The 17,036-nt window shown below is 48.4% G+C and overlaps 5 protein-coding genes across 5 annotated transcripts; 1 reads left to right on the top strand and 4 right to left on the bottom strand.

Annotated features, from left to right (window-relative positions):
- Window positions 1-22: 22 nt before the first annotated feature.
- On the bottom strand, window positions 23-4,267 carry BT62DRAFT_897077 (ARM repeat-containing protein; the record flags this gene model as incomplete). Its single annotated transcript, XM_043183288.1, has 21 exons — window positions 23-135; window positions 205-343; window positions 410-459; window positions 516-605; window positions 675-1,035; window positions 1,105-1,298; window positions 1,354-1,485; window positions 1,540-1,636; window positions 1,693-1,833; window positions 1,892-2,010; window positions 2,062-2,103; window positions 2,163-2,274; window positions 2,338-2,394; window positions 2,447-2,606; window positions 2,658-2,781; window positions 2,836-2,981; window positions 3,033-3,218; window positions 3,278-3,622; window positions 3,678-3,989; window positions 4,049-4,113; window positions 4,178-4,267. 21 exons carry the CDS (start codon window positions 4,265-4,267, stop codon window positions 23-25), a joined length of 3,075 nt encoding a protein of 1,024 aa, XP_043039110.1.
- Window positions 4,268-5,886: 1,619 nt separating this feature from the next.
- On the bottom strand, window positions 5,887-6,763 carry BT62DRAFT_932757 (uncharacterized protein). The gene has a single exon (XM_043186412.1). The coding sequence runs from the start codon at window positions 6,690-6,692 to the stop codon at window positions 6,183-6,185; it is 510 nt and encodes a 169-aa protein (XP_043039109.1). The 5' UTR covers window positions 6,693-6,763; the 3' UTR covers window positions 5,887-6,182.
- On the bottom strand, window positions 6,510-8,028 carry BT62DRAFT_166337 (uncharacterized protein). Its single transcript, XM_043179907.1, has 7 exons — window positions 7,953-8,028; window positions 7,528-7,905; window positions 7,414-7,476; window positions 7,302-7,361; window positions 7,173-7,241; window positions 7,064-7,123; window positions 6,510-7,010 (listed from the first exon to the last, which is right to left on the bottom strand). Exons 2-7 carry the CDS (start codon window positions 7,760-7,762, stop codon window positions 6,769-6,771), a joined length of 729 nt encoding a protein of 242 aa, XP_043039108.1. The 5' UTR covers window positions 7,763-7,905; window positions 7,953-8,028; the 3' UTR covers window positions 6,510-6,768.
- Window positions 8,029-10,192: 2,164 nt separating this feature from the next.
- On the bottom strand, window positions 10,193-12,332 carry BT62DRAFT_932752 (Nop-domain-containing protein). Its single transcript, XM_043186411.1, has 5 exons — window positions 12,082-12,332; window positions 11,193-12,034; window positions 11,023-11,140; window positions 10,626-10,969; window positions 10,193-10,570 (listed from the first exon to the last, which is right to left on the bottom strand). The coding sequence occupies exons 1-5, from the start codon at window positions 12,155-12,157 to the stop codon at window positions 10,487-10,489; spliced, it is 1,464 nt and encodes a 487-aa protein (XP_043039107.1). The 5' UTR covers window positions 12,158-12,332; the 3' UTR covers window positions 10,193-10,486.
- A 2,812-nt stretch (window positions 12,333-15,144) lies between these two features.
- On the top strand, window positions 15,145-16,816 carry BT62DRAFT_897015 (AB-hydrolase YheT; the record flags this gene model as incomplete). The annotated part of the gene is made up of 8 exons (XM_043183285.1): window positions 15,145-15,323; window positions 15,374-15,442; window positions 15,502-15,540; window positions 15,584-15,638; window positions 15,685-15,817; window positions 15,871-16,058; window positions 16,114-16,142; window positions 16,198-16,816. 8 exons carry the CDS (start codon window positions 15,145-15,147, stop codon window positions 16,814-16,816), a joined length of 1,311 nt encoding a protein of 436 aa, XP_043039106.1.
- Window positions 16,817-17,036: the final 220 nt, after the last annotated feature.

Genomic DNA, 17,036 nt, shown 5'->3' with positions numbered 1-17,036 from the left:
ACCACCCAACGCCCACGGCATCTCATTTCGATACCGCATCCGCCACTTTCATCACCTCCATCAGCACCGTCTGTTGTTCTACCGTCAAAGACGTCGTGGCTGCCTGATACACATTGCCACTTTTCATTTGGAACGCTATTAATTATCACAAATCACATCAGAATTAATACTATTAAAAAAGAAAAAGGAAAAAAAGAAACTCACCAGTCAGAGCTTGCTGGAACGAAACATACGGATTGACGTTATCCAACGGACTATAGTACCCCAACTCCTCCTCGATATCCTCATCCTCCTCATCGTCGTACTCTTCCTCTCCAGCAGATCTCTCCCTCAATCGGGCGCCCTGAAACACGAGGGAAGAGAGGCCAACACATCAGAAAGGGGACCTGAATTTATCAATTCAACTCACCTCTTTAGCCAACATTTCCAGATACGCTGAATCTTCATCCCAGACGTCCTCTAAATAAAATGAATTCACATCAGTTGATAAAAACGCTTGCAGGGGGAGATCCCACCATCATCTTCGTTCAGGTTCAGGGACTTCTCGTCATAAACATCATCCTCATCTTCATCTTCCTGAAGAGCTTCTTCCAGAGCCTTACGCGCTACAACAACAATGATTACCTCATCATTTCACCTTTCTCAAAAACAAGGGGAAAAAAAAACACACACACCTTCGACAGCCTTGGGAAAGTCTCTAAACAGCTTCAGGATCCCACCCAGGATGCCTGGCCATCCCTGTTGGACACTTTCAGGGATACCGCTCGGGTCCATTTCGATTAGCGCAGACAACGCAAGGATGCTCAGCCGTTTGTCATGCACCCGCGGCAGCTGATTCTCAGAGTTGATAGCGGCGAACCATTTGTCCAGAAACACACGCGTCAGTCCAGGTCGGGACGTCTCCATGATGTGAAGCGTGGCGGTGGGATTGTATAGAATCGCGTTGATCAATACTTCGAGGTTCGCCAGACGAAGGGCAGGGGTCTCCGTTTTGTCCAGCTGATCCAAGGCAGTGATAATGAACGGTTGCAGAGCCTATTTAAAGGGAAAAAAAAAAAAAAAACAATGAATGCTGGTAAGTTTTCCGTAAACAGCGGCACGCACATCGTCAACGCTTCCGCGCAGGTTCAACAGCACAGATTCGGCCAGCTTGCATCCGTTCACCCGATCATTTTCACCCAAATGCTCGTTCACGATCGAGGTCGTGTAGATGTCCACGAGCATCCGCTTGTAATCAGCCCGATTCCTAATCACTTCGCTCCCAAACGAGACGAAATTATCCAGAGAAGGCAACATTTCTTGGTGCAGGTCTGACGTGACATTTTGGTTTACAAGGACTGAACAACAACCTACCTTCTAGGTAATCCACCGCATCGGATTTGAACTGTTTGTATGTTAATTCAAACACCGGCCACATGCTCGGAGATATCGCCCGGAGCTTAAAAGTCAAGCTGTCCACCAGCTCGTACATGCTGTCGAAAAGATCTGCCGATAATGACTCAAAACCGAGTGCATAACATTACAAGGACACAGGCTTACCAAGAAACTTGTTCTCCAATGTGAACGTGACAATGGGAATCACAATCTCCTGAACCTGCGCCAGGATTTCGGGCGCACTCTCTATGGAATTGATGACCTGCACACAGAAATCTGCTGAATGGACAGAATCCCCATGGACATACAAACCCATACCGTCCAGATTGTCTTCGCGATGCCCATAGCGTAATACGTCTTGTCATCTTCCCCTGTGGACATCAAGGATTCGAGATCCATCCCGTCCGCTTCCGAATCCTGGGCGATGGTCTCTCTTGCCAAACGCAGGTAAGAATCGCACTGCAAACAACATTAATCAGAAAGAAAACTCAGCTCAATTTGTACGCCATCCTCTTACCAATCGTTCAGTCAACTGAGCCGCGACGGGAAGTAACTCCGTTTGGTATTGATCAACCATTACATCCATACTGTGGTTCAAGATATCCAGGTCACTCTCGTCCGCCAGCTTGAGTAGGCCTAGTCCACTATCATCAGATAGTTGTCATCATATGTGTAAAGAGACCCTACTTTGAATGACTTTGCTCACTTGAGGTGCTACGGCAGTTTTCACTAGAAAAATATACCATATTAAGACCAGAGTGGAGGAAATTGAATTGGAAAAATCCCACCAGAGTCATAGGCGACCACCATCTCCGTAAGGGCGAGACACGCCTGAACCCTGACCGGGAATTCCGGGTCATCCATCGCAGCGACGACGGCAGTGAAATTGGTATGAAGATGCTGCAAACGAACGGAGCGCCATTAATCATGCATTGGAGCGGTTTCCAGGAACACAAATCTCACCTCTTCACTAGTCCATTGTAGGCGGTTCTTCACCACAGTGCCTATGACTTCACATGTCTATGAATAAACTAGATCAGTGTGACTGAGTTTGATAGTGGACGGCGCATACAATGGCTCGCAAATAAGGCTCCGGACTGCTTAACTGGGGAGTCACGTATTGCATTATAAAGGTCTCCATATTGTCCTTGACTGTAGGATGTTTCATCATCCAGGGCCCGAGCGCCGCGGCCATGTTCAGCGCGCCGAAACGTTGCGTCGCAGATGCATTGCTAGTGAGGTAAACCTTAGTACACCGCTGTGAATCTAGAAGACCGACGTACGATTGAAGTACGGAATTAATGAACGACAAAATGGGTAGGAACGTAGTGTTGGTTCTGTTGGTGGCGAGGCCAAACAAGAACGTGGTCGCCGCGGAGACTGGAGTAGCAAAACTCTCGTATTCATCTGTCAACGTTTGATCAAAGGCTGTCTGAAGTATCGAAGCTTATCGAAACGAACCAACTGAGATCCTGACATAGTCAACCGGGTCGTTCTCCCATAGATTCTGCTTTGTGGTATTAAAAGACAACTGAGGGAATACGAAAGAGGAAACAAGGGTCTCAAAATGAGGTTTGAGAAGGGCCCATGTAGATTTGGGCTTGACACTGGAAGGGTGTCAGATGTTCATACGAAAAAGTTTAAGAGACTAGACGTACCATTCGCTGAAGAATGTAAATATTTGATATTGACACTTTTGTGACAACCACGCCTGTCCCGATACGAACAGGTCTACTTGACGGAAGTAGACGTTCAGTATCTCCGGGGCAAACGTAGTCACAAAATGATGTGCAAATCTGGAATAGTTTTGCATCGTGCTCGGGAGCTGAGAAGGGTTGCCATAGCTGAAACGGAGGCGCATAGACATGAACATCCTGTTGAGCATAAAATGGGAGAAACATACCGATGGAATAAGCGCCCGAGGATAGCATATGCCCATTTCTTAGTTTTCCACCATTCTGCACGCTCTCGCTCTTCTTCATCTTCAGGCACGACAGCGCTCGGTATTTGAAGGTTGACGATAGAAAAGAATAGTTGGCCCCAAGGAACGATACTCTCGGCGCTCTGCTGATGAGCGCTTAGAGACATGACAATACTCGTCTTATAAGTCTTCAAGATGAGATGGAGCATGGCGGGTATGTCTTGTGATGTGGTTGGGGGCGTTTGCATCATATGGGATGCGATGTTAACAAGGGTAGGGAAGATTTCTGGGATGACACTGGGTAAGACTTCATTGTTCTGGATGAATCTGGTTTGTCGCAGAGTCAGCCGAACTGCATATATACTCTCATTTCATCGCACACCTGAAAGCTCTCACTGTTTCGAGCGCCGCCACACATCCAGCATGAACTTCCCTGATTTCTGAGCTCGCCAGCAACCGCTTAATTTCGTCCAGGAGTCCGGGCCATTTATGGGGGAAATCGCGACAAATTACAAGTTTGAGTACGTTGGCAAGTTGGAGGCCGATGCTCCGCGAAGGTGCTGCAGCGATAAGATGGAGTAGATTTGAGCGCAATGCTTCGCGATCAGTCTGCGAAATGCCGCCTTTTTTGTCGTTTGAGTAGTGGGTGAAAACGCGGTTTTTGACCCACACTGCACAGGCCTGGCGAATGGGGCTAGGAAAAAGGGCCACCGTAAACAAAAAACGAGAAGAACAACGCGTAGGAACACGTACAGGTCGATGCTGTCGGTGGCGATAATCTGGAGAAGGGCGGTAATCATGCCATTCTGGTTGCCCACCTGGACATGGCGTGATTAATGGAGATCTTTCGCCCAAAGGATGTGCAGGATAATGGAAGCTAACCTTGCGAATTTCAAGCTCAGCGGATTTTCGTATATTAGGGTCTGGATTGAAGGTCGTGGCGAATAGGCTAGATAACATTTGCAAGTCCATCTGCAGGGCAATGTCAGTCGCGGGCAGCAGCGGACACGACGAAAGACAGAAGCTTAAGAAATGCACTGTACCGTGAGCAAAAGCAGTTATTAGGTGAGAGTTAGAAAGAAAGTACACAAAGGCGAATTGAAAGCCCTCTATTGGAGCCCCACTGAAATTTTCTGATTATGGCTGGGCACGTGAGATACAGAAGCGCGATCCGACGTTGAACAAGGTAAGACATAGACGCGCTTGACTAGGTCCTGCTCCACAACGTTTGCTTTCGTTCAAAAAAAAAATAATAAAGAACAAAGCACCACCAAGGAACTTGCGAATCGCTCGGTGGCGATATATCATACGTGAAGCTGAAAATGAAATCAACGATTCAATTGGTGCGCATGACAAGCTTCATTTTATCAAAATGATCCCTCAACCTAGAAGCGTGCTGCGCAAACATGCCAAAAGGAAGCAGCCCCCCGACTGTCATCGCTGCTAAGCCGTCGGAGCAGCAGGAAGCTGTCGGATTTTCAGGGAAGGCGCCGCACTGGGCCTACAAATAGGAAAAGGTCGGGGGATCCCTCGTACATCACGTTCTTGCGATCTACGGGCGATCTACAGCGTCAGGCGCCAGGCCTCGAGGCAAGACAGAGACATATTTAGACCCACCCTCAAAAGTGTGTGCTGACGCTAGAATCATTGGAACCGCCAATGAACTGCCACGGAGACGATAAAAACGGGTACTAGCAGTCGACCCTCGCGTTATTGAGAATACATTCACCATCATAATCATTCCTTTCTGCGTGTTGAAACGGCGCCACATATATACTGAGGTCCGAACAGTTCTCCTGGCGCACGGTCTTCTCCAGAAAAGCTCGTACGAACCCAACCGAACATCAGCCTGCGTCCGCCGACAGATCCTTACCAACAGGAGAGCCTGGAGAGGCGTGAAGAAGATCATTTCCGGACCCAATAACCTGAACATCTACCATCCGCAAAGCCTCTCCGATTGGTAATGTCATTACTAGCCTCGACCAGACTGGTCTTGCCGAGAGAGGACAGAAGAACTGTTTCGGGTATGGCTCAGCCTTCTTGCCACTCGGTTCATCCAGAGTACTTGAGCGCGACAGTCGCACGTTGAAAATCATCCCGGACTCGGAGAAGACCCCCCCCCCCAAGGGTTTCAAGCCCGTCCCTATTACGCACATTTTTCTCGAATGTCAACGTATAAATTATATACCACAACTATGAGCCGGTATGTAAGCGAGGGAACAAGGGATACCATTATCAATGTTCAACAAGTTCGACCCGAAGGTTAGAACCAGTCCTTCTATACCTGGTAATTTGGAATGCAGATGGCTTCTGAAATAAATATGAGCAACTAAGAGGCACACAGCCGTATTGAATGTTGGACTCGAACCACGACGTTCATCTTCCCTTATTATGATCCAGTTACCATCGTTCTACTTTCCCCCAGTCTATCTCTTGAGAAAACTCACGCACTTCCCGGCGTTCAGATTAATGCGTCACCTGACATGAGCTCCGACACGGTGTTCGCTCTGGAGTCTTGACCGCCAATGAGGGTCGAGGTCGTACACTGATGCACTCGCATCGTCTATGGATAACATACCTCGGCTGTCATCCACACACTCTGATCGATCAAAAAACATAACAGTGAGGTATTGAAGTATGAAATTTGTGTAAGTATGACTCGGAAGGGTGTAGTGTGTGGTAGGTAATGCGAAGAGGTAATGCTACAGGTCCCGGAACAGCAACGCAGGGGTGAGTGATAAGCTAAATGACTGTGGGTTGATGTAGATACTGAGTGAGGTATTGTAAAGATGTAGTCGGCGAAATGACCGTGGTTGAATATATAAACTGAGGTAAGCTGAAACTTCGTCAGTCCATGTCGACGTCAGACTGCAAGAAGCTAACCATATTACATATAACAGGGTGCAAACCGGCGATGCGATTCCAGCGCCAAGGTCCACTTGTCGTCGCCGTCATGCGTTAAACCGCCGAAAAAGGTCCGCTCGCCTAAGAGGTCAACTCGCCGCCTGCCTTGTTTCTCATTGACGTACGTGATTCCGGGACTTTTCGCACAGCGGAATCTGAAGGCCGCAACGCACCACTCTGTCTTCAGGTAATGTTGGTAACGGAGTGCTTCATCGGCCGTCAAGGTCGTATTGAAGCAGCTATAAACAGCCTCGAATACATCAATGCACCGAATGCCTTCCTTTCGCCGAACCTTCACTACCCACGGTATGAAAGGATGGTCCACCTTGACTCGAATGTTCATCTTGCGCAACGTGCTATGAGACGACGCAGTTAGTGTACGTTCTTCATCCTTCATTTCCACATAGTAGTCTCCGTTGAAACGTTTAAGCTGAGGCCGGTTTCGGACGGGATCGAATATAATATTGAACATAACCACCCAGAATTTGGACATCTTATCGGAGAGGCTAAACCTGACTAGAGGCCATTGCAACGTGACCTGCCCTCGTTTTACTGGTACTACTCGATATTCAGTGGAAGGGTATTTCTACGAGGTTAGCTCTGTAGGACGCACGGGTCTCGGTCCTCAGCTGCACCGGCGGTATCTTGAGGGGAGCTTCAATGTCCGTTAGATTTCCAGAACGAGCCTTGTCAGCTTTCTTTGGATGTCGGGAGCCCATTGACGTCTGCGGTCTCGGTGGCGCCTCGTTATGTCGTGACTTTCGATAGGAACCCGATGGCGCTTCAAGCGCATCTGTCGGTTTGGATGGAACTGGAGCAAAATGTCAATGCTACATTCACTAGCGGAGGCGAATATTTACATACAAACATATTTATTTAATGTAGGAGGTGGGTGGTTTACATTGTTATCGTCATTGGTTGCGGCTAAAGGCACGTAAGCAAAATACAGATGATAAAGATCTAGGCGACTTACGCCATCCCGATGGACCTTGATGTGACGAATTGGATTGAGTATAAGCTAAAACTGGTGGCCTAGCACCTACTGCTAAATATCCATCCTCAGCGCCGTCGTCGCCACTCTCAAGGTTCAGTGAACACTTACCTGCGGCTTCAATATCATCCACTGGACTCGTTCTTGAGGCCTTCCGAGGACGGGGCATTGCTATCACGGACATCATTATAGCACAAGGGCTGATAGACAAGGATCCACGTACCGATCTGTCGCTGCGGGACTGGCTCCGGCGAGGGCTTCCTAGGCTTCAAAATCAACTTCAGCCCTACAAATGAAGATAAGCTAGAATCAGGTCAATTTCCGAATGAGCGCATACCGCCCGTGATCGACGTTTTGCGCATCCGTGAAGAAGACGACAACGTGGTCGAATCCTTTCGAGACCTCTCGTTCGGCGCGGGGGTCATGGATCGAGACGAAGTCGTAAAAGCCGTCGTAAAACGGCTGGAGAGTCTAGATGCCGGCCTCATCATGAGAGGCGAAGTGCTATCTGGGAGTTCGATACTGGAAATCATGGGCGTGCGGGGTATAGAACTCGACAGCGATTTGAACATGACGGGCAGAGACGAAAGCGTGATGTCGACGTAAACTTGGAAAGCACGGGACGAGATGCGAATATCGAGAGCAATAAGAGAGCAGATAGTCGTGAGCGTGAAGAACGTTAACTCGGGCGAGGCAAGCTAGAGAGCAGGGCCAGCTGTAGGAGCGGTGAGTTGTCTGTCAAGTGTATGAGAAATGGCTTGCCTGTACATATACAACTCTTTGACGAAAGGATCGTCGTGAAGTCGTTCTCAAGACCCCACACTCGCGCCCCGTGCAACCTTTATGTGCCAAAAGGGAGAACGGAGGAGCCTGTCGAACACGAGGTGATACATAAGGCTTATAACTCAAGGGTCCAATTGCTTCTCGACTATTTCACGTGACGACATTTACTTTCCTGGATAGGCTGGTAGATTTTCGAGACTGGTGCAACGAGGCCTGACTTTTTCGAGTCCACCATATATCCATCCGCTGCTATTAACAATGTCGGGTTTTCAAACTACACAGCCACATCTCTGGCCGTTCTTTCTTCCCTCAGTGCCTGTACCGTGATTCTCAACTTGTCTGTCGAGATCCGAACGAAATCCTCATGTTGGGGTATCTGACCGTCGACGTGTGAAGTTCGGGAGGAGATTCCTCGGAGAGCTTCATTATAATGTGGCATGTTTTGATGATCATGCCAACAACAAGAGGGGCTGAAAGCGTATAAGTTGGTACATGGAAACATTCCAAAGTGCGACAATGTCGTATCACCTCGACATCAAGGCGGTAGCAGCTGAGGAACATTTATTAGGAAAGCTGATCCCCAGATAATGGATTGCGAAATCTGCCTGGACGTAAACGGAATAGATATACGACATACAGACCTACTGGTATTTCATGAGCGCATCGGAAGGATCAGATTCAGAGGAGCAGTCAGTGGAATTTGACGCAAGGTCGCATAGAAATGACACATCGAAGGACGAACGGGATGCCGTACGATGACGATAGCTCAGCTATTATGCAACTTGAAAGTGTACAGCAGGCGGTCCGCCTATTCTTAAGAAGAATGGCATCGCTCCATCGGGCCCGGTTTATGCAACGTCTGCGGATACTCACCCTTTGACAGCCTGAGTATATACATCTATGCGTCATAGGACAGACGCACAAGTAACATGTTGACAATGACTCAATCTGCGAAGAGTGATGATGGCTGAATAGTGCCTAACTTCAGAGACTCACGTAAAGAAGGTGACGTCTCCTGGCGCTAAAGATGGTTTAGGACGAGGCCAAGGCACTGGGTGGAATTCAACTTGGTGATAGCAAGAAACGCCTCGAGGTGTTATGCACCTGCTCTGTCCACCTTTCTTTAAGTCTCGGCGATGTGACGAGAAGAGACGAGTCCACGACCCGCCTAAGACAGCTAGTATGATTTAGAAGGCGTCCTGTGACTCTTTATCTTTCTACGTGCATCCAATCATTTGAACCAATAACGAACCTTCGCGGAGTTCACGGGTGCGATCCATTTCAATGCTAGCCAATCCCAACCCGATCCTAAGTGGATATGGCCCGGTACCGTCTCCGAGACAGCTTTCATCCAAGTCAACTATAAGCAAGAATGCATGTAAAAATCCGGTCCAGCCTTCTTCGAGGCGAACCAGATAGGAACCGAATTCACTGTTTAAGGTTAACTTGACGGCACCTTTATGAACTTAGGATCCCTGGCCGGGATACTATATCGCGCATTCCAAGTCAGATCTTGGGCCAACCGAACGGGTTCCCGCTTCCTTTCCGTAGGACTTCGAAGGCCGAAGCTGAACAATCAGGTATACTTGGATGCGATAATGACGGTGATACTAACATAGAGAAGCACTGAACGTAAGAGCTACATCAAGATGCTGCCACATATCAGAAGAGAGAACCTGGAAGGAATGGCCTGTAAATGGGAGCTTCAGTCAGGCGAGAGGGGGAACCGCTATGTGAAGGCATCCATGCACCCGATCGTTGAACAGACAACAACGACGGAGATTTCAGCGCGCAGTGCGCATGTTGTCCATCCATCTGGATGGTCCTCGTTGGCGATCCTTCTCGCCACAGAAATATCACTGCCTGTGAGTCCGAGGGAAAGATCCTACGGTTGCGTGGCAGATGTGAGTAAGCACACGCGTTACTACAGTCGAAGCGCACTTCAGATACCGAAATCGAATTCCTTGCCATTACTTACCCCTTCCCCATACTTCTACGCCACCATCAGGCTAATACGACTAAAACGCTGCAGCTCTTCGCATGACGGCTACTCCGGCCATCTCCTGATTATAATGTCTGGGCGACCCCGGGCTCCCCGCTCACTGGGAAAGCCCAGGTAGGAACCCACGTTCGACAATCGACAGTGTCCAAAATCAGCGCTCCGCCAAGAACCAGCTTAAATAGATATACAATGTTATCCGACAAAGTGATTTTGATGTCTTCATTTACGGATAAGGGTGGCGAGTCGAAGGCCATTAACACAGCGGTCTGCGCTATAAATAATCGTAACGATAAGTATAACGAGAATCAGAACATCGCGGTCTCTGAAAAACTACGTGTAAGATCGTGGCCACCAATCAAGAACGAACCTTAACCGGAACCTAGGGAAGTAGTCCTGCCAGTGCGCAGGTACGTGTCTCATCGAATCGTGCAAAATATACATACTAGGAGAAAATAGATATGGCACAGATAAATCAGGACAGAAAGGAGAGAGGGCACCAAGATAAGGGGAACTACTCCTTCTTGTCCTTCTTTTTCTCTTTCTCCTTCTTCTCCTTCTTCTCCTTTTTCTTCTCCTTCTTAGGGACATCCACATCCTAGGAACCACGATTATCAGTCGACAATGCAAACGTAGCATAAGATCAAACGTACCGCTTCAGCACCCTGTTTCTTGGCCTTCTCTTTCGCAGCTTTTTTCAACGCCTTCTTTTCCTCCTTTGATAACTTCACCTTCTTCGGTGAAGGTTCCTCCTCGTCGTCAACGTCCATAGCGTCACTCTTTCGCTTCTTCTTCTTCTCCTTCTTTGGCGACGGCTCGAGAGTCGTCAAGGCCGGGCCATCCATCTCCACATCCACCTCTTCCTCCTCCGCAAGCGCGTCCAAAACCTTCCGGATAGCATCAGCATTCTTCGATGGAGGCGTTCCGTTCTCAAAGAATTCAAGACGTTCTTCGACTTGTCCCCGGAGAGCCTCGCCGAATTTTGCGGTGGGGTTGTCTACGCCAAAAAAAAAAAGTTAATAGAGTTGGGAGAATTGCATAACAGCATACCGGAGTAACAATCTATCCGCGATGCTATCGAGCATTTGTTGGCTAGGAAACGCGAGATACGACCCTTATGCTTGGGACCTGCACGGCCAATGAACGACGAATGATATATGAGCCCGTACTGATCAATGCGGTCAGTCTAGAAGCAGACACGAAACCTATAATTAACATACCTTCGGTGTGTTGCCCTTCGTCTTCAGTGCTCTAAATAGCGCTTTCTCGGCACCCAGAATCTGTACAGTGCTGGCAGGGTATTTACTGAGATTCGTCAGACTTCCAGCGTGGCTGATAAGCCGTGCGCCGATTCGATCACCCAACAGAGCCGTGAGACTTGGTGCGATGAGGTTCATCTTGTCGGATAGATAAGTGATTAATGACTTGCGGTATTCACTTAGCGAGACGACGCGAATGGCGAATGTGGAGATGTTGAGCATGTCAATTTCGGAGAGGGAGGAACCCATGGATCCACGGGCAGCATCTAGAATGTTTTGAGCGACGGTGGAATTGTCTTCGAGGATAGCTTCTATCTCGGGGAGCTTCTCCTCGGTGAGCGTCTCTTTCTCGCCAATGAATTGAACAAGACGAGCGTATTGGTGGTTGTCGGGAACGAGTTTGACGAGTTCTGGGAAATGATAACCATACCATTCCCGAATGCGCATGGAGAATAGGTTGACGTCCTTGTCGAGTTGATCAAGAAGGGCAATGGCTTGAATGATCATGTTGTCGTGTCGGTTCACGTTGAACTTTAGCTTCGCGCGAGAGTAAGAATGGCCCAAACCAAGCTGGGACTTGGTAAAATCATCGTTCTGCAATCCTTTGAGCAACTTGGTTGCATGCAGACGAAGGCCTCGAATGAGCTCCATGGCCATGTCTCCAGACTCGCATTGCACCTTGGTCTCTACGCGTATCGAGTTTCCCAAATTTGGATCCGTTACGGCTAGCACAATGGACGATTTTTTGGTTGGCTTGGAAAGATTGAGCTCGACAAGGGATTTCAGGTAATCATTGACGATTGCTGTAGTATGTTAGAAAGAGAAAATATGCAAAGAAAATGTAGCGCACATTCCGAGATATCGTTTGCATTCTCCAACGCGTGAGCTGCACTTTTAAAGGGCGAAAAGCTCATGAGCGACACCATTTTTGAGAATTTCGAAAAATCGTTTATTGAATCCTGGAAGGGCTTTGACTTGGCCTCAATTTCCCCTGTAAGTTTGACCTCAAATATGGCATAGCCGGAAGCGGTCTCAAGTAGAGCATGGGTGGGCATGGTCGTCGGGACGTCGCACGACACGTCGAGGAGAAGGTATACCAGCTGAAAAAAAAAGTTTGAAAGTCCGCCGAGACTCAGTGGGTTAAAATCCTCCGGCCCGGGTCCTGGGGAGCCATGATGTCTTTGTACTGTTGACGACCCCACAAACTCTAGGCATATTGCTTGAAAGATTTAGCCATGGCCTTTCTTCTCAAGGCACTTCAGCACAGCCTCATACATATCCTTCGCTTTGTCCAGAAGGAATGTCAATCAAGTAAGGCATTGCCCAGCACCATCGACTTTTGTCTTTGATCGGGACTTTGCTGTATAAAAAGGTCAAAGTTAAACCATGGTTCTCTTTTACTCCCCACTCCCACAATACTTGGCGGACAGTGAGTATTCCTTTCACGACCTTGAGTTCGAAAACTGATTAGGGTCCAGAGTCGTTCCTAAATCCGTGTTACTCAATCGAAAGTCTTGCCACACTCATCACTCTTTGACTCCCCTTCTGCAATTTCATTCATTGTCATTACCATGTATCAACGTTCACAACTTTCCCCTACCGCAGAAGAAGCTATGTCCTTGCTTCGTTCCTCATCCCCCAGCAGTTCGGACCAAGGTCAAGAAGTGGCTATCCCGACCTTTGACAGCTATCATTCGGTTTCGATTCTTCTGCCTCCCAAAGTACGTTCTGTCGTCAAAAAGGCCAGTTACATATTCAACCTGAAGCCTGGGTCTGGCTCCAAGCAGACCTCGACTGAATAGATCCCTCTCAAGCAAAGGAAGCACACATTCCCCGAGCGTGTCGGTTTGGAGAACGACGAATCTCAGCTTGCAGCCACTTCCGAGAGCACCGATGAGCAAGTCTATTCTGGGTTGCAGCTGTCCCCTGTATCTCTGGGATACCTAGAACTCAGTGGTGACCAGAGGCGTCCCTCATTGAGCCCGCTATCAGAGGGGTTTGACGACACCAGAGTGGTCCCATTGGCTCCTTTTCCTCGTACCGACCCTCTGCTCTCGACGTTCTCTTCTGACTGGGATGCCGCCTACGAGTTTGCCAACTCTTTCTCGACTCCTCATTTCCCTTCGAGTGGCTTTGGCAGCACCATGGTGGCATGCGATTCAGCCATGTGCAACAACGATCCGGACTCCCTCGGTCCTGCAACTCCGTTGTCTGTTATCACGAACGAGATGGATCAGACAACCTCCAGCCCAATCCCTGTCATACGTCAGCAGGTGAAGGGTAAGGCGCTGATTATTCTTGGCGAAGAGGCGGGAAACTTTCCCAGGAACAATATGTAGGAGAGCCGACTCTGGAATCTGGATGACTGTCCGCATCGCACCATAATTATGTTTTCAAGTGTCTTGACTTCTTGTTGTATGTGCTATCCATTCTCAGTTGCCGTGTTGTATAATACTACCTACCTACCTACCAGTGAGTATAAAAAGGAATAGGCAGCTCTGTGAATACATTATGCTCATTCCTGATCAGTGACCACCGCTTTCAAATTTCCGAGGAGACTCCCATCGTTAAAAATAACACGAGCACAATATTTAGCCATTCGAATGATAAGCTCACAGACAAAAGACCTCATCACTCTTGGAGTGTTCAAAGATATTCTTTGGTAGGATCAAGACATTGTGTTATCCAGGATGGCACCACTTCACGCGGAAAAAGCATGGTGGCTATCGACGGTTACTATATATAAATCTCATTGGATGCACCAACCTTGTCTTCGAAATATCGCACAGATTCTCAAGCAAGATACGGAGAATACCGAGATCTGTTAGTCACAACATAGACTGTGGCGTCTGAGCTACTGTCTCCGAGCCGTCTTACGGTCGCATCCGCCTGGAATACACGCGATATGTGTGATTTCTGATGTACAAAGCTTGTGCAACGCCACTTCAATGTGGGAGCCTTCTGTTCATCTAGACATTAAAGCGCGGTGCATACGAGGGATTGTAGGACATGTTCTGTTTTCTGGATGGTTGTGGTCTATGGACTCGCAGGTACTCTTACTGCGTCAAATCTAATAGGTAAATATAAACACAGCAGGAGTTCGTAACTTGTGAGCCGTGGGAAGGACTTATGACGTCAGGCTCAATAGACACAGCTGGCGTGACCGGTTCCTTGTGTTCCGGCCCGGGTTTTCCGTGTTATTTCATTCTCAACGTTGTTTCTGGCTCTTGACTCTTGCGCGCAAGTGAGCTTTGAAGTTTGTGACTGTGCGTTGAACCAACAAAGGTCATCTTTCTACCTCAAGCATGAGGCATCACTACCTAGAATTGTTGCCTTTCAAGTGGCGCTACCAGCTGTTTCCTTCCTGGATCTCAGGAGGTTTGGTTGCGGTTGCACCGCCGCGTGATGAAATGTGTTTCACCGCATACTTGGAAGTTGACTAAGGCCATTCATTCCTTCTGTCGAGGAGGACTTACAATTGACCGATCTTTGATACCGGGCGTCTGACGAAATTTTGAATGAGACCGCCCTGCGTGCCTGGTATTCAATGAATATCCCGGACTGGTCGGTCAGATCTTTCATTCCTAAGGATCCGTACCGATGATGCGGTGAGCTTTTTCGTATATCTAACACCGCTCGCTGCAGCTGAAAGTGTTATCTGCGTATTAGAGCAACTTAAGAGCAGCCTACGAATCGAGGAGCGTGCTTTACCAATAGTTTGCACTCGACTGGCCAAACTCGTCTCTTTATGTCTCGTGATTGTTCTCCGCCGAAACAATACATCCTAATACATCTCCTCCACCATGCGGAGTGTGTGACCCAGAGTAAAACCACAACGTCCCTGGCAGCGGTTGCAGGTCCCGGGTTAATCTAAGCCTTTTAACTGCTATTCTCGACTACCAACCTGCGTGAAATGGGTCTTGGTTTCAGCTCCCAGAAGTCCCAGATCTACTTTCCCGCGACACCTGCAAACGTGAAAGTACGGAGAGCTCGGGGATCGAAAGAGACGATACTTTGTTCGTTGCGGAAAATCATAGAGCGCAGGTGCCCTGCCTTATTTGAGGACTTTTCGCCTGCTTGGTGGTTGTTCAAGTTCGTGATTGCCGGGCCTTGCATGAATCTTCTCTGACGTTCGCCTTTAGTGGACATTTACAAACATTATATTGCGTTGCCGGAGAATTCTCTCACATAGACAAAATAAAATACGACAGGTATGCATGGTCTTTCCGTTACTTAACCTGCAAAGCATATTGAGCTTATGAATGATCAGAACCTACCTTCACTTGCTAGATGGTGGAACATTGTCCGAGTACTTTGTTGCATCTTTTGAATGGAACTAACGCTCTCATCAGATGCCTCGATTTCACGTCAACTCATGAAGATTTAGCGGACGATTCGCCTATCCTTGTTTCTGTCACTGTCCTGGATGGAGGAAAGTAAACCGGTTCGCTAGATAGTTCGAAGCTCTGATCTCCTGTCTGTAGGTGGCTACGAGGCCTATATCCGGGCGATTCTAGCACCGGCTTGCTCTTCTGTAGAGAAAGGTGGTCTTGGGTACCGAGGAGTGGTCGCCAATATCCGTGGCTGTAAGCGATATGCTTTTCATTTCGAAATATCCTTCTCCTCATCCGACTATTAGGTGCTGGCGTACCAGTTCATGGAGGTCCGACCGATGACTTGCGGCAGGCGCTTCTTTATATATCAAAACGCTTTCCTGCTGCGCCCTTAATTGGACTCGGATTCTCACTTGGCGCAAACATCGTTCTACGGTATCTTGCCGAAGAGAAGGAGCTAAGTCGATTATCGACTGCCTGCATTCTGAGCTGTGTGAGTACCTGTTATCGCGTCGTTCCGTCGTAACTGACTATATCTAACGTGACAGCCTTGGCATCTAAAGATCAATAGTAAAATGTACGCGCGTTACGTCTTTTCTGGAGTTGAGGATCATTAACCAACTATTCATCAGAACAGTGTCCAATCTTCTCGGTCCTTACGGCTACGTTAGCGCGAGGGGGATCCACGACAGCCTCGTACGATTTCTTACGATTCACTTCGTGCCGACGTTCACGCAGGCACCTTTCCACGAAGCATTAATGACAGCCACGGTATCCCGAGAATCGACAACACTCACGCAATTCCACTATCATTCTACCCGTCCCCCAAATAGCAGTGTACCGCAGGCGTATGACTTTGCCACCGTGAAAGATGACGCTACATGGGCGTCTAGCCTGGCTGACGTACGAGTTCCGCTGTTAACGCTGAATGCGAAGGATGACCCAATCGCTTACACCTCCCCTGCCGGGGTGGAAAATGAACATGTCTGTATGGTTGTCACGCCAGGAGGTGGACACCTTGGATGGTTCGAGTCCTGGAACACCCGATGGGTTGCGAGACCGGTCTTACAGTGGTGTAAGATGATAGTGGAAGACTTCGTGTTGGAACCGAAGTCTGGAAGAGAGACATATATTGCGGAGGGCGGTTTCTTGAAGGAAGTGGGCCAAGATCATATTGGATGCATGGAGATTGAGGGGGGCCTAGAAGGCATGATAGTCGGAATGAACCCGGAGGAATTTTCTTTTGAATGATTCAGTTCAGCGTATGCGCATATTTTACAGTAAGATACCAGGTTCCAGTAATTCATTTAAGGATTGATTGCATGCTATGGAATATTTGTCCAAATATGTATACAGGATACATTCACTCAACCAGCTTGGTGCCTCTCCGGTGGAAGGCATAATACCTTGCAGATGTGAGGGTGAGTCGCAACCATGCCGAGGAGTTTCTGCAAGGCCGAGACGCTCTGGC

This window comes from Guyanagaster necrorhizus (assembly GCF_019112545.1).
Source record: "Guyanagaster necrorhizus MCA 3950 unplaced genomic scaffold BT62scaffold_14, whole genome shotgun sequence".
Taxonomy (NCBI): domain Eukaryota; kingdom Fungi; phylum Basidiomycota; class Agaricomycetes; order Agaricales; family Physalacriaceae; genus Guyanagaster; species Guyanagaster necrorhizus.
The sequence above is the reverse complement of the archived record's forward strand: the minus strand, read 5'-3'. Positions and strand labels throughout refer to the sequence as shown.

Bases quoted from the DNA above. Each gene is read 5' to 3' on its own strand.
- BT62DRAFT_932757 (XM_043186412.1), bottom strand. From the start codon at position 6,692: ATGTCCAAATTCTGGGTGGTTATGTTCAATATTATATTCGATCCCGTC.
- BT62DRAFT_166337 (XM_043179907.1), bottom strand. From the start codon at position 7,762: ATGTTCAAATCGCTGTCGAGTTCTATACCCCGCACGCCCATGATTTCC. The intron at 7,477-7,527 runs GTATGCGCTCAT...CTTCATTTGTAG, and splicing joins CAAAACGTCGATCACGGGCG to GGCTGAAGTTGATTTTGAAG. The intron at 7,362-7,413 runs GTACGTGGATCC...TGTCCGTGATAG, and splicing joins AGTCCCGCAGCGACAGATCG to CAATGCCCCGTCCTCGGAAG.
- BT62DRAFT_932752 (XM_043186411.1), bottom strand. From the start codon at position 12,157: ATGGTGTCGCTCATGAGCTTTTCGCCCTTTAAAAGTGCAGCTCACGCG. The intron at 10,970-11,022 runs GTATGCTGTTAT...TTTTTGGCGTAG, and splicing joins GCGGATAGATTGTTACTCCG to ACAACCCCACCGCAAAATTC. The intron at 10,571-10,625 runs GTACGTTTGATC...CGTGGTTCCTAG, and splicing joins AGAAACAGGGTGCTGAAGCG to GATGTGGATGTCCCTAAGAA.